The sequence below is a fragment of the Durotheca rogersii genome, assembly GCF_024521655.1.
Source record: "Durotheca rogersii strain YMJ 92031201 chromosome Unknown GGS23scaffold_5, whole genome shotgun sequence".
Taxonomy (NCBI): domain Eukaryota; kingdom Fungi; phylum Ascomycota; class Sordariomycetes; order Xylariales; family Xylariaceae; genus Durotheca; species Durotheca rogersii.
Genome location: NW_026251236.1, coordinates 351,840 through 376,695, shown reverse-complemented (window position 1 = coordinate 376,695; position 24,856 = coordinate 351,840). Strand labels below are relative to the sequence as shown.

The window sequence follows — 24,856 nt, the reverse complement described above, 5'->3', positions numbered from 1 at the left end:
TAGGAAGGCGAAGACTATTAACGAGTTATTAAGAGAGTTTTAGTTAGATAAGATTAATAAGAATAATAAGAAACGCTTCGAGGTTTCGTAAGACGACTTAATTAAGTTTATACCCGGGTTTTCGGAATAGGTAATTAAGTACCTTACGATACGCGTTATAAAAATTAACGAAGGTTAACCTAAGGTTATTAAGATTATAAAGGAATAGGTATAAAAGGATCGGGAAGAAAGCGTTAAAATACTTAGCGTACCGTAAACTACCGCCTCGTTTACTAATCCTTCGAGTGGAATAGCGGTAAATTTTATTATCGCGAAGGATATTAAAAACTATATCCGGCTTTTCCTTAAGTTAATAGTTAACGTAGGACCTAACGGGAACGAAGCTCTCGTATTTATAGTAATCGATATAAGGGTATAGTTTAATATAATCGTAGAAAGCTATATAAAGAAGTAACGTCTCCTTATAACCGGTATTAAGGCGATATAGCAAGGTTTTAGATCTTTTATAGAGACCCTATATATAGGAATAATCGACGGTCTTATTTAGCTTACCGATTATTACCTTTATTTACCGATTTACGTCGTTAAAGATAGGTTTATTAGTTACCCTTTATTACTTAATATAAACTTTATTTTCTAGTCCCGTATGAAACTCGAATTCGACGGAAGTACCTTTATAAGAACCGTTAACTTTAGCTCGGCCCGGATAATAATCCCTTTTATTATTAACTTAAAAAGCGATACGTTACTAAGCCTTATATTCGGCGATTAGGAAAACTAGATATTATTAATACCCTAGGCCGCTTTAATGGCGTATATAAGCCTAAAAACGCGTTCTTAGCCGAGTATCTAGAGACCGACGCTAGCTTTTAAGCTAAAATTAATTATGCCCGCCTTTATAACGACGATATAAAGGCAATACCTATCTCCGAAGCTAAGGACTCGTTAGCCTTCGAACTTAGTTTGGATAAAGGAAATAAGGCGATCGTTAAATTAAGCGACGAAGAATTCCTTTACGTCTTTAATAAAGCCGTTACGAAGGTAATTCGATATACGACGTAGAAGTCGAAATAATATAGGCGAGATCCAGCCTTTATTTCGGAATTAACTTACTAAGCTAAACGTACGTTTTTAGTTAATACTATATATAAGCTTAAGTCGCGTAAAGTTTAGCCCGTAAATAACGTACCGTTAAACGGCTAAATACCGCTAGGAATACTCGATTAAAAGGATTAGGTAATAAAGGAGGTTAAGTCGAAGTACGAGCTATTAAATATATTATAGCGCGATAAATCCTATGAAAATATTATACTAAGATTCGTTAGCGATTCCCGAGGTATTAGATTAATAATGGAAAGACTTAACGTTATTAAAGTAGGTTTATTAGATACGGAACTAACCGATTAAAAGAAAGACGTATTTATTAAGATCCTATACCGAAAAGAGATAGCCTTAGCCTAGGATTTCTTTAAAATCGGGAAAATCCGACCTAAGGTTTACCCCGATTATAAGATTAGGACGGTATTATATAACGCCTAATAGGCTAAGGGTATCCTTATCCTAGTATCCCTTAAGGAACGAGTAATCGAAGTCTTACGTATATAACTAAAGAACGGAATCCTAAAAGAGAGTTACGGTTCTTATCGAAATACGTAATTCGTAATCGAAAAGAAAGATAGTAATTTACGACTTATTAATTTTACGATAAAACTTAACGCTTAAATTATTTACGACGCTTTCCTATCCCGAAATAGAAACTCCTTTGCTTAAGAATTTACTATATATTTAATCCTTATAATCGTCGACTTTTTCTTTAGGTACGACTAAGTAACGCTAACGGAAACGAGCCGTAACTTAACTACGTTCGTTACTTTTATTAGCCTTTTACGTATAACGACTTTATTATAAGGCGCGACGAATTTAATTACCGCTTTTTTCCGAGCCGTTATACGAATTCTTTACGATCTAGTCCTTATTAAGTGCGAGCCTTTTTTCGACGACGTTAATATTAAAGGATTAGTATCGAGATACGATAACCGGGAGGCTTTTCCGGAAATACGACGCTTTATCTTAAAGCACTTAAAGAATATCGACGCCGTTTTCTTAAACTTCGAATTAGCCGGTATTATTATTAGCGCCGTTAAATCTACTTAGTATAAAGGTAGTGCGGTAATCGTCGGATATTTATACGGTATAAACGGTAAGAAGCCTTCGGAAGCGAAGATAGTTAAGATCTTAAAGTAAAAGTTATATAAGAATATAAACGAAGTAAGGTCTTTTATCGGTATTACGGTTTTCTTTAGAATATGGATCGATTATTACGCTATAATCGCTAAACCCCTCCTAGTATTAATACGTAAGGGAATATACTTTATTTAAGGTATCGATTAATAACATACTATAAATTCGCTTAAGATTACTTTTATTAACGTACCGATATTAATTATTTTAAATTATACTATTAAATAATTAATCCGAGTAAAAATCGACGTATTAGGAAACGGTTAGGGCTACGTATTAAGTTAGGATAACGATAAAGGTAACTTTAGACCTTCGAGATACGAATTAAGGATCTAAAGAAGGGCGGAGTTAAATTACGACGCTACGAAACGAGAGTATTTAGGAGTCGTTAAGTCCTTACGACGGCTTCGAAACTATTTTTACGGTATTTACTTCGTACATAAAACCGACGCTAAAGTATTAATCGTTTAGCTTAACGACGGATTCTTTAGTCTTCCGGGCGTTATCCTTATTAGGTAGATAGCCTATATTAAAATATTTAGCTTCGATATTTAATATATACCCGGTAAGAGATATTCCGTTACGAACGGTCTCTTACGTAAACCTAGCGGCCTAAACGACGACGACGACGATTAATAGGAAGGCGATATAAAGGACTTTATTAATATATAGCTTAATATAATATACGCGAATATAATCGTATTACTTAACGTCGTCGAGTAATTTAGCGATAAAGCCTTACCGTTATAACCGCCGGAAGAATAGTCGATAGAATCGTAGGAAATAGTAACGTTTTTTACGCGATTTTAATTATTTAGCCGATTAAGAGATAACTAATTAATAAGGTATTAAAAGCGATAGACCCGGTTTAAGAAGGAAGCGCTTAAATACGTCGTTTCGGAAGGTATCCTATAAAGGAAGCCTAAGAAGTATAAGGATATACGACGAATTATCGACTAAGAGAAACTACGTAAAGTAATAATTAAGAATTACTACGAGGATTTCGGCTATAAGGAACGTATTTCGACCTACGATCGGATAGCTAAACTATATTATTAGCGCGGCATATTCGAATACGTCGCCCGAGAGGTTAAATCGTATCTTAAATATTAAAAAGGAAATAATACCCGGAAAGTCGACCCCGCCTTATATAACGAGCTAGTTAACGTTCTTACCTATTAAGTAATAAACGTATAATATATACTAATAAATAACGGATTTATCGTAATAATCGAAATACGAAACGAATTATCCGGTTTTCTTAAAGCCCGAGCCATTAGAAAGATAGATTCTAAGACGATTACTAAGTTCTTTTAGGAGTAGATATTCCTATAGTACGGCGTACCTCTAGTAATTAAATATAATGGTAATTCCGAAAATAAAAAGGAGGTCCGTAAAGTAATAAAGCTAATCGGTATTAGAGTTAAAGTCGGTACTACTTATTTTCCGTAATCCTAAGGTATAATCGAGGTTAAGTATAAAGTAATTCGCGAAGGCCTTATAAAAGGTATAAACGGTAGCGATCGGGGATAAACGAACCTATTAAAGGTAATTATATAGGTAAATAAGACCTCGACGCGCTTATATAGAATGTCGTTATACGAATTAATATATAAACGTAAGGCTATTATCCCGATAGAAACCGTTATCCTAACTTAGCGTATTATAAACTAGAAGAATATCCCGGACCGAGAATCGCTTTTAGTTATACGCGTACGATTAATCGAAAAACGCTAGAAAGATATATTAACCGTAGTTAAGGTTCTAGCGATTAAATATAAGGAAGCTACCCGGTATTAGGACGAGAAAAACGCTTACCGAATACGAAAAGAGCCCCTAAAAACCGACGACCTCGTATTATTATACGATACGTTACGATATATAAATAAGTCGATAGTAGTAAAACTAAAGTACTATTAAAAGGAACCATACCTAATCGCCGAAGATTTAGGCTATAATCGTTATAAGCTTAAAGAACCGGATAAAGTTACGTTATTATACCCGGTTTTAGGCTATAGACTACGGAAATTTATCTAAGATATTAACGGGTTTTAAGAGCTAGAGAACCCGAAGGAAGACGAATAGATTATACGCTTACTACCGATTAAATATAAGGACTAGGAATTAACGACTACTAACGACCCTTAAGCTAAAGGAGGCCTAGAGTTTATACCTTCGGTAATCGACGACGAAGAAGATAAATGGTTAGCCCCGAACGATAAAGTACGAATTATAATGAAAATATTAAATAAAAAGCTTAAAGAATACGAAGTTATACCTAACGATAAACCCGGATTAAGAAGATCGATCCGACTTAATAAATAATTGTTTTATTATAGTATAATAAGGCTATAGTGCCTTAAAATGACCTACCTATACCGATCGAGGAGTAATAAAGCCTAGGAGCTTAATATATAGTTACTTTCTTAAGTAAAGGAGGAAAGAAGTTATTCCATATGGTTATTAAACCGGTAGCTTATATACGAAATTAGTACCTTAAATTATGATATTAATAAATACGCCTTTCCTTATTTCTTACCTTAAAAGAAAGTATGTTTCTATAGATTATTAACGCCGATTAACGCGTTTTTATATTTAAATAAGTTATCCTTTGCGTTTATCGTTAGGAATTCGGGATATTAATATCCTAATATTACGTAACTATTATATTTTAACATAGGTATATTTTAATATTTAAAGGAAAAGTAAGGAAAGTAATTCATATTAGTAAAAGCAAAAGAAAAAGAAAAGGAAAGGAAAGGAATACGCGTTTAAAAATAAGCCAGAAGTAACGTATATACGCCGATTAGTACTTCTCTTTTCCTCTTTACTTCCTTACCTTATCCTTTATTTATTAGTTATTAAGAAAACTAAAAACTTACTTGCTTCCCGACCTTCGGAAAGTAACGATTTTCGAGTTTATTATAAATAATAACTCCTTTTTCGTTATCCGTATTATAAGCGGGTATAAGATTTAACTTAAATCCTTTATTAGAGGGGGGTTGCGATTTATTCTTACCCGTAGGTAGGTAAACCGTTCGTTCCGGAATTTATAACGTATTCCGTTAATAAAGAAGAGGTAGATACCGTAAGAGTACCTAAAGATACGATCGAAGGCTAAGGATCGGTAGGAAAAGAAGGGTTATATACCTACGTATTTAGCGGTATCGGAAGAAGCGAGCCGGCGTTTATAGTATTAGTAAGGTACTTCGTTAGGTACTTTATATTATTAAACGAATAGGTTAACGACGTAACGAGGGTCCGTCGCTAACCGACGGAAATACTCGTTAACCGGGCCCTTATTATTAATCTTTATAAATAACGTCCGGCGGCGAGAGAATTAGACGTAACGAACGAGGAATATAATATAGCTTTAAAGGTAAGTAACCTCTTAAAAGTCCTTACTTATAATTTCTTATGCGATATATCGGCCGGCCGCCGGCTTATTTAGAAAATAAAACCGAACGTTACGAATTATTTTATTATTAATTAATATAGCCTTTAATTAATAGATCTTATTAATATTAAGAGCTATATACCTAGCGTTATTAGTTTATTACCCGAATCCCTTCGATGCCTCGGAGTTACCGGCCGATAATTACTTTCGGGCTTTAGTTTAACGGACGGAAGTACGGGGCGTACGGTACCTACTAAGGCTTAGGAATTAGCCGATTAACGTCCTAGAATTCTTCGGTAGAGGATAAGCGGCGGAAGGATTCGTCGGGTTATTTATTTATTAGATTTACCGGCGGCGGTATCGATTTAATCCGTTAATACGTTACGGCTTTTTTCTTATTTTCCTTAGCCTTTTTAAACGCCCCGGTAATCTCTTCGTCGGTAATTCCCGTAGCCTTTAGTTACTCGAGTAGCTTAAGGGCGGTCGCCCGGTTTAGTTTAAGGAGTTACTTTTAGATAGTAGGGTTTATTATATATATATATATATAAGAAAAAGAAAGATAAGGACGACGAAATTATAAATCTAGAATTAAGAAAAATCGAAAAACGAATTAAAACGAAGATAAAGGACCTAAGGAATGGAAGAAAGGAAGTAGATCGGAACCGTAGAATAGCGAGAAATAAGAAGGGAGGTCGGACGAAAACGAGAGAATCGAATACGTTACCTAGGTCGTAAGTACCGTACTTGGAAGAGTTTCGATAGTACCTACCTTAGCCTACGTTTAATTACGAGTTTATAAACGTACGTACTTATTACTTTATTAAGAGTATATAGTAAGAAGCTATAAATTAATGCGTTTATTATTATAGTTCTATACGTACGTAAGGGAACGCGTTTTTCTAAAGCGTTAGCCGTAAAGGTATATCTAATTATATCGTTAATACGTTTCCCTTCCTCCCTCTCTTTTTCCTCTTTAGGTATTTTATTCCGAAAACCCTCCTTCCCTATAATTATTATATTTTTATTAATCTCTAGCCTACCTTTCTTATTATTAATTTAAATTCTTATTTTTACCTTTAACTTATTATCTTTTCTTCCCCTTCCTTTAATTCTTTTTTTTATTTTCATTATATTTTCCTTCCGCTCCGCCGGAATTTCCCTTTCCTTCTTCCTTTCCTCCGTTTATAGAGACGTACGTCGCGCCGATTTAGCCGACTTAATTAAACTCCTACGGGAGATTTACGGTAGTAAAAATAATTAAAGTAATATAAAGGAGTATTAGCTTAGTACTTTAGATAATTACGATTCGGGGAGAGGTTCGATCGAGTTAAGATCCGATATAGCCTAAGCCTTCCGGCTATCCGTTAATCGATCCCGAACTATAAACTAATAGCTATAGGAGTAAACGAAGGTAGCCTTAACTAATTCTTTCGTTTACGTCGTTCGTTACGACTACCTTATTAACGAAAATATCCGCGCCCTTTATATTATAACTAATTACGACCTCGAAGATAAAAAGGCGGCCTTCGAAGTAGACCCGTATTAAACGATAAGCTATCGATCGGTAGGATCGTTCGATTTCCTAACCCGCCGATACCTTCTCGATAATCCCGCCTTTATTTTAGTTTTTACGATTTATACGGATCTAGTAAACCCCGAACGAGTTATTACCGATCCTACGAAGTTTTCCTAGGCCTACTTTATCGTAGCGCTATATCTTCTTAAGCTTCGGAAATTATATAGTTTTAATATAATTAGGGACGGCGTCTTCGATCGGGCGACGTACGCGCTCGGTTAGTTATAACGAACCTAGAGAAACGGTAGCCTCGAACCCGGTATAACTCCTTAGTTTATTTATTATATCGCGCTAGTAAATTAATAAGATAGCTATAACTACGGTTTTTAAAGCGGCATTCTACCGTATCTTATCTTTAAACGACCGATCGAAGTCGCGCGTTAGGCCTAAGAAAATAAGGGGCTCGACCTCTTTAATATTATAAGAAAATACGCCGAAGTAATAGAGTAATTTTATAGCGTTCGAGTTTTAAAGGAAGGGATAGGTATCGTTAAGCGTCTTCGGTAAACCGTAAATTATTAAAAGCGAATTAACCTTATTAACGCTATAATATTCGCTTAAAGTACGCCGATCGGCGAGCCTCCTAGCTATAAATCCTCCGTTCGGTTTATCGCATAAACCGAAGTCCGTCGTTCCTTTATAGCCTTAATATTTAATTCCCCTTACTTCTTCGTATTAATAAACGTAAACCTTCGTTATAATAACCTCGTTAAGGTTATAACGCGCTTTCTTCCTTCCTCCGGACTAGAAAGGATTAAGGCTTTTTAATTAAGGGAAACCTCTATATCGTATAAGTAGAGGGGAAATACCTAATTAACCCTTAAGACGCGCCCGCTTCTTTACTATCCTCTTAATTAAGAAGGCTAAGACGAAACTAAGAAAAAGGTAACCGAAATAAAGAAGGAAAACGCCGATCGGGCTAGATCGGCGAAGGTAAACCGGGCTAAGTTAGCCGTAAAGTAATAAAGGAGCCCCCTTATAATATTAAACGAGAAGTTAAAGGCGCGGCCGTAATAATTAAATAATAACCGGAAGAATAAAGTTTCGCGGTAGTTTTTAAGGGGAGATATTAATCGGGACTTACCGTATTATCCTTTTTAGTTTAATTATTCCTTACGGTATAATTAAATTAAGGAGGCTATAGTAATACGGTAAGATATACCTTTTTAATATATTACGTAATACGTTACGATAAGCCTTATACTTATATAAAATAATTATAGCTCCCGTAAGTACGGGATATAGGATATTTATTATTTAGTTTATTACCTAGTTAGATTACTATCTTTATTATTTTTACTTTAATTAAAGATTCGTTTTTATTATTAGATTCGTCGTTCTTCGATTAATATATTTATTTTAGTTATAGGCGCTTAAGTTACTTCGTCGTACCGCTATAGCCGAATAAGTAACTTTTACGTTTTACTTCTTTTCTTTCCTTACCTCTTATACCTTCGGGCTAGCGACTACTATATCTCTACGACTAAGGGGCATAGCTAAGATACGATAACTATATTAGATTCCTTACCTTTCGATTAGTATAGCGATATTAATTTCATCTGTCTTGGACCATCGTACGTGCTATAGTCTTCGATAGAGTACACTTTCGAGTGAACCTATCCGGGTTTCTAGTATCGCGTACGCTCTGCTCCTCCTTGGTATAGCTAAAAGCGATTCTCGGTTCGGGATATTCTTTTAATTTATAATACGCTAGGTTAAAATAACGATTTCTATCGGAATAATAGCCTTACGCTTATATATTAATTCGTATAACGATATTCCGTATAAACGCGTCGAGGTCTTATTTATTTATATAATTACCTTTAATAAATTCGTTTACCTTTAATCGCTACCGTTTATACCTTTTATAAGGCCTTCGCGAATTACTTTATACTTAACCTCGATTATATCCTAAGATTATAGGAAATAAGTAATACCGACTTTAACTTTAATACCGATTAGCTTTATTACTTTACGGACCTTCTTTTTATTCTCGGAATTATTATTATACTTAATTACTAAGGGTACGCCGTACTATAGGAATATTTACTCCTAAAGAAACTTAGCGATCGTTTTAAAATCTATTTTTCTAATAGCTCGGGCTTCGAAGAAACCGGATAATTCGTTTCGTACTTCGATTATTACGATAAATCCGTTATCTATTAATATATATTATACGTTTATTACCTAGTAAGTAAGAACGTTAACTAGCTTATTATATAAAACGGGGTCGACTTTCCGGGTATTATTTCCTTTTTAATATCTAGGATACGATTTAATCTCTCGGGCGACGTATTCGAATATGCCGCGTTAATAATATAATCTAGCTATCCGATCGTAAGTCGAAGTACGTCCCCTATAGCCGAAATCCTCGTAGTAATCCTTAATTATAGCTTTACGTAATTTCTCCTAGTCGATAATTCGTCGTATGCCCTTATACTTCTCGGGCTTTCTCCATAGGATATCCTCCGAAACGACGTATTTAAGCGTTTCCTTCTTAAACCGGACCTATCGCTTTTAATACCCTATTAATCGGTTATTTTTTAATCGGCTAAGTAATTAAAATCGCATAAGAAACGTTACTATTTCTTACGACTTTATCGATTATTCTTTTAACGGTTATAACGATAAGGCTTTATCGTTAAATTATTCGACGACGTTAAATAATACGACTATATTTACGTATATTATATTAAGCTATATATTAATAAAATCCTTTATATCGCCTTCTTATTAATCGTCGTCGTTGTCGCTTAAGCCGCTAGGTTTACGTAAAAAACCGTCCGTAGCGGAATATCTCTTACCGGGTATATATTAAATATTAAAGTTAAATATCTTAATATAAGCTATTTATTTAATAAGAATAGCGCCCGGGAAACTAAAGAATCCGTCGTTAAGCTAGGCGATTAATACTTTAGCGTTAGTTTTAAGTACGAAATAAATACCGTAAAGGTAGTTTCGAAGCCGTCGTAAGAACTTAATAATTCCTAAATACTTTCGTTTCGTAGCGCCGTAATTTAATTCCGCCCTTCTCTAAATCCCTAACTTATATTTCGAAGGTTTAAAGTTACCTTTATCGTTATCCTAACTTAATACGTAGCCTTAACCGTTTCCTAATACGTCGACTTTTACGTAATTAATTATTCGATAGTATAGTTTAAAATAATTAATACCGATACGTTAATAAAAATAATCTTAAGCGAATTTATAACATATTATTAATCGATACCTTAAATAAAGTATACTTCCTTACGTATTAATACTAAGAAGGGTTTAGCGACTATAGCGTAATAATCGATTTATATCCTAAAGAAAACCGTAATACCGATAAAAGACCTTACTTCGTTTATATTCTTATATAACTTCTACTTTAAGGATCTTAACTATCTTCGCTTCCGAAGGCTTCTATCGTTTATACCGTATAGATATCCGACGATTACCGTACTATCTTTATACTAAGTAGACTTAACGGCGCTAGTAATAATACCGGTTAATTCGAAGTTTAAAAAACGGCGTCGATATTCTCTAAATATTCTAGGATAAAGCGTCGTATTTCCAGAAAAGCCTCCTAGTTATCGTATTTCGATACTGAGCCCTTTAATACTAACGTCGTCGAAGAAGGACTCGTACTTAATAAAACTAAATCGTAAAGAATTCGTATAACGGCTCGGAAAAAAGCGGCAACTAAGTTCGTCGCGCCTTATAATAGAGTCGTTATACGTAAAAGGCTAATAGGAGTAGCGAACGTAATTAGGTTACGGTTCGTTTCCGTTAGCGTTACTTAATCGTATCCTAAGAAAAAGTCGACGACTATAAGGATTAAATATATAACGAATTCTTAAGTAAAGAAGTCTCTATTTCGGGATAAAAGGCGTCGCGAATAATCTAGGCGTTAAGTTTTATCGTAGAATTAATAAGTCGTAAATTATTATCTTTCTTTTCGACTACGAACCACGCATTTCGATAAGGACCGTAACTTTCTTCTAGGATTCCGTTCTTTAGTCGTATACGTAAGACTTCGATTACTCGTTCCTTAAGAGGTATTAAGATCGGGATATCCTTAGCTTATTAGGCGTTATATAATACCGTCCTAATCTTATAATCGGAATAAACCTTAGGTCGAATTTTTCCGATTTTAGAGAAATCCTAAGCTAGGGCTATCTCTTTTTAGTATAGGATCTTAACTAATACGTCTTTCTCTTAATCGGTTAATTCCGTATCTAATAAACCTACTTTAATAGCGTTAAGTCTTTCCGTTATTAATCTAATACCTCGGGAATTACTAGCGAATCTTAATATAATATTTTTATAGGATCTATCGCGCTATAATACCTCTAACGGTTCGTACTTCGACTTAACCTCCCTTATTACTTAATCCTTTTAATCGAATATTCCTAGCGGTATCTAACCGTCTAACGGTACGTTATCTACGGGCTAAACTTTACGCGACTTAGGCTTATATATAATATTAACTAAAAACGTACGTTTAACTTAGTAAACTAATTCCGAAATAAGGGCTAGGTTTCGCTTATATTATTTCGATTCTTACGTCGTATATCGAATTACCTTCGTAACGGCTTTACTAAAAACGTAAAGAAATTTTTCGTCGCTTAATTTAACGATCGCTTTATTTCCTTATCTAAACTAAGTTCGAAGGCCGACGAATCCTTAGCTTCGGAAATAGATATTGCCTTTATATCGTCGTTATAAAAGCGGGTATAATTAATTTTAGCTTAAAAGCTAGCGTCGGTTTCTAAGTATTCGGCTAGGAACGCGTTTTTAGGCCTATATACGCTATTAAAGCGGCCTAAGGTATTAATAATATCTAGTTTTCCTAATCGCCGAGTATAAGGCTTAGTAGCGTATCGCTTCTTAAGTTAATAACGAAAGGGATTATTATCCGGGCCGAACTAAAGTTAACGGTTCCTATGAAAGTACTTCCGTCGAATTCGAATTTTATACGGAACTAAAAGATAAAGTTTATACTAAGTAATAAAGGATAACTAACGAACCTATCTTCGACGACGTAGATCGATAAGCGAAGGTAATAATCGGTAAGCTAAATAAAACCGTCGATTATTCCTATATATAAGATTTTTATAAAGGATTTAAAACCTCGCTATATCGCCTTAATATCGGTTATAAGGAGACGTTACTTCTTTATATAGCTTTCTACGATTATACTAAACTACGCCCCTATATCGATTACCGTAAATACGAAAGCTTCGTTCCCGTTAAATCTTACGTTAACTACTAGCTTAGGGAAAAGCCGGATATAGTTTTTAATATCCTTCGCGATAATAAAATTTACCGCTATTTTACTCGAAGGGTTAGTAAACGAAGCGGTAGTTTACGGTACGCTAAGTATTTTAACGCTTTCTTCCCGATCCTTTTATACCTATTTCTTTATAATCTTAATAACCTTAAACTAACCTTTATTAATCTTTATAACGCGTATCGTAAGATACTTTATTACCTATTTCGAAAATCCGGATATAAACTTAATTAAGTCGTTCTACGAAACCTCGAAACGTTTCTTATTATTCTTATTAATCTTATTTAATTAAAACTCTTTTAATAACTCGTTAATAATCTTCGCCTTCTTAGCTAGGTCGTTCGTATTCGAAGTAGTATTCTTACCGGCTTTAGTCGGTCTACGCCTAAGCTATAACGATAGAACTTCTATATCCTCCTAATCGGGTACTTCTCTTTCGATATACTCGCCGTTAGGACCTTTAGCTCGCTTAACTACGTTAACTTCGATTAAATCCGTCTTAATAATACCCTTATAATAATAGATACCTTCGTCGTCGATAAAACCCTTAGTTTAACTATAACCTAAGATCCCCGTTTCGTATAATTCGTAGCTATATTTACGTTCGACTATCTAAATAACGTTAATTTCCGATATAGCTCTTAATATCTCTTCTTACTTTAATATTACTTCCTCGTTCTTAAAGTATCGTAAGTCGAGGGATATAAGCTTTAGCTTTCCGGTTAAATAATAATATACTATCTTACGTACTTATTCTAGAGATTCCTTACTTTAATATACGTAAAATAAAATATAATAAGCGATCGGTTCTTCTTTACGCTTAGCTTAGGTAATAATCGACCTTAGGATTAATATTAACTCCGGCTTATCCGGGTTTCCGTTTTCGAAGTAATATAATCGCTTATTATTCCTATAATAGAACCGATTCTACGTTATATTTATTAGTAGTAGGTAGCGGCTATAATTATAAAGCCGATCGAAAGTACTATAAAACTAATATTCGAATTCCTTATAATTACTCGTCTAGGTTAATAAAATCCTACTACGTATGCTTCGATAATTTAATATAGTATTACGTTTAAAGCCTATTAAGGTCCTTCCGTTAGTTTATAGATTATAAAGACTTAGGTTCCGAACCGCGTTTACTAAGAACGGGTTTTCCTATTAATATTATTAATCGGCGTTATACGTATCCCTAAGGCTATAAGAGCTACTATCCTAATGGTAGTTTTACGAAGTTATTTTTATTTCTAAAGCGTTAAGTCGGTCGTAAAGGGCTTATATACTAGCTTCCTAACTAATACTTAGGTAGCCGTAAAAGGATTTAAGCTACGAAGAAAGCGGTAGTAAAGGTATTTAAAGGCTAGGAGTCGTTAATCGTTAAATTATTTACATTATAAGCTTCTCGGGTTCTTCGAAAGTTACCGTTTTCTACTATCGTCGTTCTTCGGCTTAGGTCCTATCGGTAATTTATATTACTATACGACGTTCCGCTTATTTATAAAGCTAGGTATAAAGAATCCGATAGTCGATATTTCCGATCTTATTATAATTATAGTTTCCCGTTTTATAGAACTTTATAATTAAGGATATCTAAAGTTTATCGGTTAGGTATCCTACTTTCTAAGAAAGCTCTTCGTTATCGTTTACGAGTTTAAAAAGACGTTTATAGTTTATAAAATACGTAAAAATCGCCTTAAGATCGTTAATTACGTTACCTCGTTTTAGCTATACGAGTTTACGTTTAACGTTAGCTTAGCCTAGTTTATCGGTAATTTTAAAACGGTACTTTAAGGCTATAACGGTAACTCTTTAGATCGTTTAATCCTTCGTAACGTCGTTAATACGCTTCCTAATGGTTTTAGTCGTAATTTATTCGCCGATCTCCTTAATCTTATCGTCGTTACTTATACGGTAGCGGTTAAATAATCGATTTATCTTCTTTAATTACTAAGTTACGTTATATTTATTAAACTTAAGCCTAGGGTAATCGGTAGGGTTAAGGAATCTAATGGTTAATATTACGATAATCGGGATAGCTACCGGTATATTCTAACTACTAGAGGCCTCGTTATTACTATTCTAAGATAATGCTATAGGGATTAACGGAATAAGTATAAAGCCGCGGTTAAGGGATAGCTAAGTAAGAGTTTTATCGTCGTTCTTTTTCTCTTCGGGCGGATATAAAAGCGGAAAGTTAATATCGATTCTTAAGGTTTTTATTAGTAATTTAATCTTTATTACTTTAGGTCCTGATAGCGATTTATTCCGTTTCCTAGCTATAAATTCCGTTTAATCTAACGGTACGAAATATAAAGTAAAAAGAAGGGTAGTAAGGGTCTTATTATCTAACATAAGGATAAAGATATAATAACTATTATTTATATCTTAATACTTTTCCTTTAATATAAGTATATTATTATTTATTATATTATCTCGATCGATAGGGTCCGGGTATTATACGAGCTTCTTTAATCGGCTAACGCCTAATTAAAGTACGATACGTATTCCTTAGACTAATAGTTTAATTATTATAAATAAGTCGACGATAATTCCTTTCATTAAGGTCTAGAACTCCTAACGTATAACCTTCGTTAAGGTAATACGTATAAGGGATAGATCCCGAGTAAAGAATCGCGTTAGATACGATACCGGTTATAGCTATAGGCCGGTCTCGATTTAACGGAAGCTATTTAATAGTATTAACGGTATTACCGCTAGGCGCCGTTTTACGCCTATATTAATACTTCTTACTATATTAATTATTAATTAATAATATAAGGCTAACCTATATATAGGTATACCTATTAGCTTAACTTTAGTTCCGTTTTCCTAATCCTTTATATCTACGTAGTCTTATTAATATTAATTCTTAATTCTCTTTAAAACTATCGGTTATTAATAACTATTAATCTATTAATCCTATCTATACTATTAATATAAATATCTATATTATATCGTATACTATATCGTCGAATCGCTACGCCTAGGTATCCTAAAATACCTTTAGTATAATAAGTTATTAGTATTTATATATTTAATTTATATCGATTAATAGGTTTAAAGGAAAAAAAGAAGCTATCGTAAGGTCGGTTAAGGTATAATTATTATTAGCCTTTATCCGCCCTTAGTATTAATAAAAGAATAGCGGGTCGTATAGGTTATCGTAATTTATATTAAGGCGCTCGTACGTCCTTTATATAATAAGTAGATAATTATAAGGGAACTGCCTTAATCGTTACGAGCTTTATTTACTCGTACGAAATATACTATATTATTAGCGGTTCGAGAGAGCGGTTAGTATCGAAGGCTAAGTATTATCCCTAGTAGCGGTAGTATTACGACGATAATTCCCTAGGCTTACGGGTACCTCCTTATAGGTAGGTAAATAACGATATAAGGAATATCTTAATCGGTATAAACGCGGTTTAATCGTCGTATTATATCGTAATATCGATAACTTATTAACGTTATAAGTATTAAGGGCTAGGTAGTATCCTAGCGGCTATAGTATCGTAGTAAAGGTTCCCGGGCTTATACGTACCTCCCTATAGTAGATAAATAAATATAAAGCGGGATACTTTATTTAACGTAAAACGCGGGTTACTTCGCGGGTTAAATAACGGCGCCGACGGCGATCGGTATCCTTTAAATCTTAGTAACGTAATAAAAACTCCGTAAACTAAAGATTAAGGGGTCGAAAAAGTTATAGGATAGTCGCTACTAAGGAAGAATAAAGCGTACGCGATACCTAAAGACCCGGATATGTTTACTCGAAAGTATACTTTATCGAAGATTATAGTACGTACGATAATCCAAAATAAATAAAACTAATATCGCTATATTAATCGAAAGGTAAGGAATTTAATGTAGTTATCGTATCTTAGTTATGTCCCTTAATCGTAGAGATATAGTAATCGCTAACCCGAAGGTATAAGAGGTAAGGAAAAAAAAGGAATAAAACGTAAAAGTTACTTATTTAGCTATAGCGGTACGACGAAGTAACTTAAGCGCCTATAACTAAGATAGATATACTAATCGGAAAACGACGAATCTAATAATAAAAACGAATCTTTAATTAAGGTAAAAATAATAAAGATAGTAATCTAGCTAGGTAATAAACTAAATAATAAGCATAGTATATCCCGTACTTACGGGAGCTATGGTTATTCTATATAGGCATAAGGCCTATCGTAGCGTGTTACGTAATGCATTAAGAGGGCATGTCTTACCGTACTACTACACTACCTAGACCTACCTACCTAGACCTACCTACCTAGACCTGTTGTCTTCATCTTTTTTTTATAAACACCATGATCTACTACCCATCTTCGAACCTATCTTCGAACCTATCTGCGAACCTATCTGCGAACCTATCTGCGAACCTGTGGGAGCTAGTTCGCGCGTAGAATCTATCTATCTTCGAACCTATCTGCGAACCTATCTGCGAACCTATCTACAAACCTGTGGGAGCTAGTTCAGGCATATAGAATCTATCTATCTTCGAACCTATCTTCGAACCTATAGGGGCTAGTTCGCGCGTGGAATCTATCTATCTTCGAATTTATGGAAGAGGTAAGTAGGTAGGTAGGTAGGTAGGAGGTTAGGAAGTAGGTAACAGACGTAAAAAATACAAAGGTACAAAGGTACGTACTTAGTAATATAGAGGTAACCGGGTAATCCTATAGAATGTACCTTTTTTTAAAATAAAAATATTATATCCGGATGGTAACTATGTTAAGAAATAATAATAATATTAGCCTAGAGTTTAATTTACTCTTATTACGAGGTAGATACTATGTCCAGTTATAGAAAGGGTTGCTAACATAGTATTAATAGACCCCCCCCTCCCTGTATGGTACCTATCTATAGGTACCTATCTCTTCCAGCCATGTAGGTGCCTAAGGTACATTAGGTACCTACCCAACCTGTCAAATAGGTAGGTAGGTATATGTCCAGGTAGATAGATCGGTAAATATATGTACGTAGACCTTCCAAGTCATTCTAGCCCGTCACGTGTACGAATAGGTGCTGCAGTACAACTTGAAACTACGGGCATTTCATTGGCAGGCTCGCCTTTTTTTCTGCCGGGGTCATGTACCGATATGTACTAGTTAATGATGTCTTTGTCATAGAGACCCAATCCAACGCCCTCTCTCTCGGATGATCTGGTTGGAATAATCACCACTCGAAACCTACCACATTACCACCCTGACTATTACAACATTTCCCTCTCCTCCCTCTTCATTGTCACGCGCCGCCTATTCCATCATCCAAGTGAGCCTCTATCTGCTCCCGGAATTCTCACAAGAAAGCAGTGCGGAAAAATACCTCGCGTCACTCGCCAGATCACCATCACTTTCCTCTCCTCTCCTCCTCCTCCTTTGTCAAAACGACGCTCTCGGCAAAGACACCTCCGAACAGCCCACGATGTCTACCGCTGCCCGCCGCCGGTTAATGAGAGACTTCAAGGTATGCTAGACGGACACTCGCTCTGCCTTGGGCGTAAATGTATTTGGCGGTGTGCTAACAGGGTCATACAGCGCATGCAGACCGACCCCCCTGCTGGGGTATCTGCATCTCCCGTGCCTGACAATGTCATGACTTGGTGAGCTTGCAAACGGCTACACCCGACCTGGATCGCGGCGTGGATCTAACAGAAAATTTGTGAAGGAATGCTGTTATCATCGGACCCGCCGATACGCCTTTCGAAGATGGCACGTTCCGACTCGTGATGCACTTCGAGGAGCAATATCCGAACAAGCCGCCGGCCGTCAAGTTTATAAGCCAGATGTTCCACCCCAACGTCTACGCCACAGGCGAGCTCTGCCTGGACATCCTACAAAACAGATGGAGCCCAACATACGACGTCGCGGCTGTCTTAACGAGCATCCAAAGGTAAGAGACGGAGATGAACTCAACCCTCCTTCGTTGTCTCTTCCCGACGCTGACCTTTTTCGTCCCAGTCTCCTCAACGACCCGAACACGGGATCCCCCGCCAACGTGGAGGCTTCCAACCTGTACAAAGATAACCGCAAGGAATACACTAAGAGGGTGCGTGAGACGGTAGAGAAGAGCTGGGAGGATTAGGCTCTCTGTTTTATTCCCCCCTCCTTCCCGGGCGTAAAAACGGGGAGATACCATGATGGATGAACTCAACCACGATCCGCGGGCGCTGGAAGCGGACGGGCACATCTAAGGCTCGACCTCCCCAAGATGCCCACGGGACACGATGGCATGATGCAGCCTCGGCTCCGCGATAAGAATGATGCGCGAGAGGTGCCTGGACGGCTGGGCGTTTTGTTTTGATAGGTGTCGGACAGGAAGCGAATATGGTAATCAGCCCTCCAGTTGAGCTATTCATACAGGATTTATCCCCACTCCTTGGCTGCCTGGACCTAACCCTCCTCCTCTGTGGCGCCGGGGTAAATGCGTGCTTTACGGGCCACTACACCATATATGTAGAGCAGCCGATACCCAGACGCCCAGGCCTGTTTAGGTAGGCATTCTTGTTTCGATAGGTTCTGGAGGGTAGGTATGTACAATAGACATGGGCAAGAAAGAGCCCTCATGGGCATCTGCGTGCGTGCCTGTTCTTCTGTTTAGGGTGGAATTAGCAAGAATGGTAAATGATAAGGGCGAAGCTTGAAGATGCTGCCCGGTCTAAACGCCTGTATATACGTATATGTCTATGTGGAAACGTCTAGTCCCTTGAAGCTCGTCCTACAAAGCGGCTTCGACTCATTTCTGAGGAAGGGTATGGCGATAGAGCCATCAAGAGAGGCGGGAGAGGCTCTGTGAGTCAGTATTACATGGGTGGTAAATGCATGTAATTTGCGGTCTTTGCCTATACTTAGGTAGGTTAGATAGCTGGTTACGGCTTCACTAGAGCCCAGCCCCCATCCCCCCTCCCCCTTTTTTTTTGCAGGGTTGCTGTATGTATGCACCTACTACATAGAATTAATGTATGCACATTTCCCTAGATACCTCCACCATACCTTTAACCCGGCCTTTTATGAATATGACATTGTGCTTTATTTGATGGAGTTGATGCCGTGATGAGTTGTTTATTTATTACAAGCACATAGCTATATAGGTGCACTTGTAGGTAGAGCCTGATAAGTTAGGTAGGTATTTACACCTGATGTATACATCTAAAGTATAGTATAAACCTGGTCCCTACCTCTGGTACGCAGGCACATATATATACGTGTATCTATAAGGCAGGAAATACTTACTGGCATATAGTAAGTAAGGTAGTCTTAGAGACTGCATGAGTTGAGCCGTAACTTTGGTGAATACTTCATATGCCCACACAAGCATTCACTGCACGCATACCGTCATAAACAGCCAACAGCCGGAATGCCTGTTACAAGCGTTATATAAAAGTACCTAAGGTAATGAATTACAGCTGGCAGCAGTTCTATGTGTAGACATGGCCGTGTATGTTTAGGTAAGCAGATACTATAGGTATCTGAGTACTTCTTAAGATGTGGGCAAGCACACCCAGTACCTCTGTCTAGGTACCTACCTGTATATATGCAGGTACCGAAGTATCTTTAGTATGTGTATTAGGTACCTACGGTACTTATGGACCTAGTTGCAATGGAACTTCAGGCGCAGCCTAGAAAAAAAAAAACCCCCCTCCCAAAAGCGTTTAGCTTACCAGCCTATCCCTTATCCATATTACTTTTGCTGACTTCACAACGCCGACTCCAGGTTGACGCGACGATCATTCTTTAATATTATTACACCACGCCGCCCACCACCTGCACCACTACCCATCTGCCTCGTCAACCCGCCCCAGGTGCTCGGCAACAACAGGAGGAAAAAAAATAAAAACAACGCCACATAGAGGAACCATATCGACATTGCTGCCCAGCAGCATCTCGACTTTTCCTTGACCTGACCGCCGCTTCCCTGGCGGAGCTGCGTCTGTTACAGAACTCGGATTTCTTATCATGAGATAGGCCTTGCCTCCGTGCATGTTTTCCTGCGCGTAGCCGTCCTTACCAGAACGCCATCGCCAACATGTCGAGCGCAAACAGCATCAAGGTCGTTGCCCGCTTCCGGCCGCAGAACAAGGTCGAGTTGGCATCGGGCGGAGAACCTATCGTCACCTTCGATGGCTTAGATACTTGCACTCTCAATGTGTGTCTACCCGCTTTATAGAATCCCCCTCCCTCTCCCCCTTGCTCCTCTTCTCCTGCGCTGCTGCCGCCATCAGTGCCGCCGTAGCCGGCCATGCTAACCATGCTGTCCCTGCTTCCAGTCCGGCGAGGCCACGGGTAGCTTCACGTTCGACCGCGTATTTGATATGCAAGGCAAGCAGGCTGAGATCTTCGACTATTCCATCAAACCTACTGTCGACGATATCCTCAACGGCTACAATGGAACCGTCTTCGCATACGGCCAGACCGGCGCCGGAAAGTCCTACACCATGATGGGGACTAGCATAGAAGACGAACAAGGGAAGGGTATCACGCCCCGCATCATCGAGCAGATCTTCAGCAGCATCATGTCCAGTCCCCCCACCATCGAATACACAGTCCGGGTCAGCTATATGGAAATCTACATGGAGCGTATCCGCGACCTGCTAGCCCCCCAGAATGACAATCTGCCTGTCCACGAGGAGAAGAACCGGGGTGTCTACGTCAAGGGCCTGCTGGAGATCTATGTGTCGAGCGTAGAGGAGGTCTTCGAGGTCATGAAGAGGGGAGGCGCAGCCAGAGCCGTCGCCGCCACCAACATGAACCAAGAGTCCTCCCGCTCGCACTCCATCTTCGTCATAACCGTCACTCAGAAGAATCTCGAAACGGGTTCTATGAAGAGCGGTCAGTTGTTCTTGGTCGATCTGGCCGGCAGCGAGAAGGTCGGCAAGACCGGCGCTAGCGGCCAGACGTTGGAAGAGGCGAAGAAGATCAACAAGAGCTTGAGCGCTCTGGGCATGGTCATCAACGCGCTCACCGACGGCAAATCATCCCACGTCCCCTACCGAGACTCTAAATTGACGAGGATTCTGCAAGAATCCCTGGGAGGAAACAGTCGGACAACCCTCATCATAAACTGCTCCCCGAGCAGTTACAACGACGCCGAGACGCTGAGCACCCTCCGGTTCGGTATGAGAGCGAAGTCGATTAAGAACAAGGCAAAGGTCAATGCCGAACTTAGCCCCGCAGAGCTCAAGGCGATGCTTGCTAAGGCCAAGAGCAACATGACCACCTTCGAGACGTACATCTCGAATTTGGAGGGGGAGCTACAGTTGTGGCGTGGCGGCGAGACCGTCCCCAAGGACCGCTGGGTGGCCTCGTTGTCGGCTGACGGCGTTGCTACTACCAGAGCGGACTCGAGGCCACATCGGCCGTCGACACCATCGCGGCTGATACCCGACAGTCGATCCGAAACACCTGCGTTCACGGAACGCGCGGGGACCCCGAGTCTGCCTCTGGACAAGGACGAGAGAGAGGAATTCCTCCGGAGAGAAAACGAACTCCAGGACCAGTTGGCGGAGAAGGAGTCGGCTGTCGCAGCTGCCGAGAAATCGCTTCAGGAGTCCAAAGAAGAGCTGTCTTTCCTGAAGGAGCACGACAGCAAGCTTGGAAAAGAAAACGAGAAATTGACCACCGACGTGAACGAAGCCAAGATGCAGCTAGAGCGTCTGACCTTCGAGAGCAAGGAGGCCCAGATCACTATGGACGCGTTGAAGGAAGCGAACGCCGAACTTACGACGGAGCTCGACGAGGTTAAGCAACAACTCCTGGATATCAAGATGAACGCGAAGGAATCGAGTGCGGTGGAGGACGAGAAGGAAAAGAAGAAGGCAGAGAAGATGGCCAAGATGATGGCAGGATTCGATCTGGGAGGCGATGCGTTTAGTGCCAACGAGCAGTCGATCGTCAACGCCATCCAGCAGCTCGAGACACTATACGAACTGGCCTCCTCCGGAGACCTTATCCCGCCAGACGACCTGCAAGAACTCAAGACCAAGCTAGTGGAGGCCCAAGGCATCATCCGGCAAGCGGAGCTGTCGATGTACAGCGGCGTGCCGGGCCTAGCCAACGGCAAGACCATCCAGCAGCAAATCGCCGAGTTCGACGTTATGAAGAAGAGTTTAATGCGTGACCTGCAGAACCGATGCGAGAGGGTGGTGGAGCTCGAGATCTCGCTCGACGAGACCCGGGAGCAGTACAACAACGTGCTGCGGTCGTCCAACAACCGTGCCCAGCAGAAGAAGATGGCGTTCCTCGAGCGCAACCTGGAGCAGCTGACGCAGGTCCAGCGTCAGCTCGTCGAGCAAAACAGCAGCCTCAAGAAGGAAGTGGCCATTGCCGAGAGGAAACTCATCGCGAGAAACGAGCGCATCTCGAGCCTGGAGAGCTTGTTGCAGGATAGCCAGGAGAAGTTGACCGCCGCAAATCACAGGTTTGTTCTCGTCCCCCCTCCTTCCCTTTGCCGTCGGCGCCGCCGCGTTCTTGCTACTAACGTCGATGACCAGATTCGAGTCCCAACTCACCGCCGTCAAGGAGCGCCTCGAAGCCGCCAAGGCGGGCTCGACCCGCGGCCTAAATTCGTCGGGCGGCAGCTTCAGCTTCGCCAACGCGGGAAGCCGCATCGCGAAGCCGCTGCGCGGCGGAGGGGCCGCCGGCGACGCCCCGGCCCAGGTCCCGACCATCGCAAGCCTGCAGACCGAGGGCAACACCGGCAAGCGAAGTAGCTGGTTCTTCCAAAAGTAGGCGGACGTGAAGAGAGAGAGAGAGAGGCCGCGGGTGGCAAACCGCGGCGCCCACCTCGCAGCCGGATGGAACTCGGAACCATTCGGAGATTTTCGCTTATACTCTAGAGGACACGCCCCCGGGGGGGCTCGACGATATTCGACGATACAGATTAGAGGATTATACCCTCCCCCCACCCCCAAACGCCAGCCCACGCTTTCTCTTCTCCTGCCACGCGGTCATGGGACGGCTTTCCTCCCGAGCCTCACGGGGGCGGGTTTTTTGAGGGGGGGGGGGGGGGGGGTAGACTTGGCCAAGGCCGGGACAACGCGTAACCGTTCCCAGGCCACCTTCGGGATTCCGGCCTGATTCGGGGTAGATCGTATTTAACGGAGCCCTGAGCCATGAGAAAGGGGGGGGAGGGTTAAATGTCCGGTGGTCGATGAAAGCTACTTGAATGGATTACGAACTGGTTACGCGATATGTTTTCCTTTTTTTCACTAATGCAAATGTCTGCATACAACTGGAACGGATTGGGCCGGGAGTTTGCGTATTACCAACCAACTACTGTGTGTGGTCATAGCTGGTGGTGGTGGTGGTGGTGGTGGTAGGCTTAGTGTAGTCGAGACAACCAAATGCAATACGAAGACACCCCCCCCCCCCCCCCCCAACCTTGGTTCGAGAAGGCTTCGACGGAGCTGTGACACCGGACCCTACACTCTGCCTGCCTGCCTGTCTGTCTGCTTACTTCTTAGGTAGGTAGGTAGGTAATTCACTCTGCCCCCATCCCAGGCGTAACCTGTAGGCGTACCAAAGAGGCCGCCCCGTCACCGAAAAAGTAAAAGAAAAGAAACAGGCCACCAGCGCCGGAGCTGGGGAGGGGGCTGCACGATAAACAACACCCTGCGTGCAACCCACCACCACCGCACTGCGTAGACGTGTCCAGGTGGGATATAGTGTAGTAAGCTGCTTACCCTGGGGGGTTGGTTGGTTCCCAACGTGGTGCGCGCGCCAGGGACGGCGCACGAGGGAGCTGGAATTCCTGCCGGTGTTGGCCACGACGCCGGTGGTAGGCGGCTGCCGGAGCAGGGTTGGGTTCAGAGCGAGAGCGAGAGCGAGAGCGAGAGCGAGAGAGAGAGAGAGAGAGAGAGAGAGAGAGAGAGGAGGCGGCGGGGATGTGTGGCGCGCAGGCGGGTCAGGGAAATGGGCAGATTCTGCGCGAGGACGGCGGGTGCTAGTAGTAATACCCGGTTTTTCTGTCTATCGATCGATCGATCTATCGGCCCGTGGGCCAAGGCTAGCTGGAGGGCGGTGCGTGAAGTGGTAAGAGGTAGGTATAGTAACTCTTTCGCCGCAGGGAGCGTGCGAGGGGCGCGGATTGAAGGCCGAGTGGGGATATAAGGAAGGAAGAGGGCTGGCGAAACCTGGGTCTGTCGTGATTGGGCTGTATAGCCTAGGAGACCGAGTCCGAAGGGAGGCCCATATCTACCTACCTACTCAGGCGCCTTATAGGCGAGGGGGGAAGAGTTACGGTTCTTACATCGGACGACCACAGGTCTCGGAAACGGGGACCGTGGGAAGGGGGGGAGGAAGGGGGAAAGGGGCGGCGGCGAGGCGGGTAGGATCGGCCGGTTTTGTCTACAACTCAACGATAG

At 40.4% G+C, this 24,856-nt stretch overlaps 2 protein-coding genes across 2 annotated transcripts; both read left to right on the top strand.

Moving 5' to 3' along the window:
* Positions 1–17,763: 17,763 nt before the first annotated feature.
* On the top strand, positions 17,764–18,584 carry GGS23DRAFT_406743 (ubiquitin-conjugating enzyme E2 2). Its single transcript, XM_051513629.1, has 4 exons — positions 17,764–17,961; positions 18,033–18,097; positions 18,163–18,387; positions 18,456–18,584. The coding sequence occupies exons 1-4, from the start codon at positions 17,920–17,922 to the stop codon at positions 18,577–18,579; spliced, it is 456 nt and encodes a 151-aa protein (XP_051373763.1). The 5' UTR covers positions 17,764–17,919; the 3' UTR covers positions 18,580–18,584.
* Positions 18,585–20,189: 1,605 nt separating this feature from the next.
* GGS23DRAFT_557498 (kinesin-domain-containing protein) lies at positions 20,190–23,529 on the top strand. Its single transcript, XM_051515708.1, has 3 exons — positions 20,190–20,640; positions 20,762–22,911; positions 22,985–23,529. Exons 1-3 carry the CDS (start codon positions 20,521–20,523, stop codon positions 23,220–23,222), a joined length of 2,508 nt encoding a protein of 835 aa, XP_051373762.1. The 5' UTR covers positions 20,190–20,520; the 3' UTR covers positions 23,223–23,529.
* The last annotated feature ends 1,327 nt before the right edge of the window (positions 23,530–24,856 follow it).

What these genes read in the sequence shown, in the direction of transcription:
- GGS23DRAFT_406743 (XM_051513629.1), top strand. Translation starts at nt 17,920, where the DNA reads ATGTCTACCGCTGCCCGCCGCCGGTTAATGAGAGACTTCAAG. An exon ending in GGTTAATGAGAGACTTCAAG is followed by an intron (nt 17,962 to 18,032) that starts GTATGCTAGACG and finishes AGGGTCATACAG; the next exon opens with CGCATGCAGACCGACCCCCC. An exon ending in GTCTTAACGAGCATCCAAAG is followed by an intron (nt 18,388 to 18,455) that starts GTAAGAGACGGA and finishes TTTTCGTCCCAG; the next exon opens with TCTCCTCAACGACCCGAACA.
- GGS23DRAFT_557498 (XM_051515708.1), top strand. Translation starts at nt 20,521, where the DNA reads ATGTCGAGCGCAAACAGCATCAAGGTCGTTGCCCGCTTCCGGCCGCAG. An exon ending in TAGATACTTGCACTCTCAAT is followed by an intron (nt 20,641 to 20,761) that starts GTGTGTCTACCC and finishes CCCTGCTTCCAG; the next exon opens with TCCGGCGAGGCCACGGGTAG. An exon ending in TTGACCGCCGCAAATCACAG is followed by an intron (nt 22,912 to 22,984) that starts GTTTGTTCTCGT and finishes GTCGATGACCAG; the next exon opens with ATTCGAGTCCCAACTCACCG.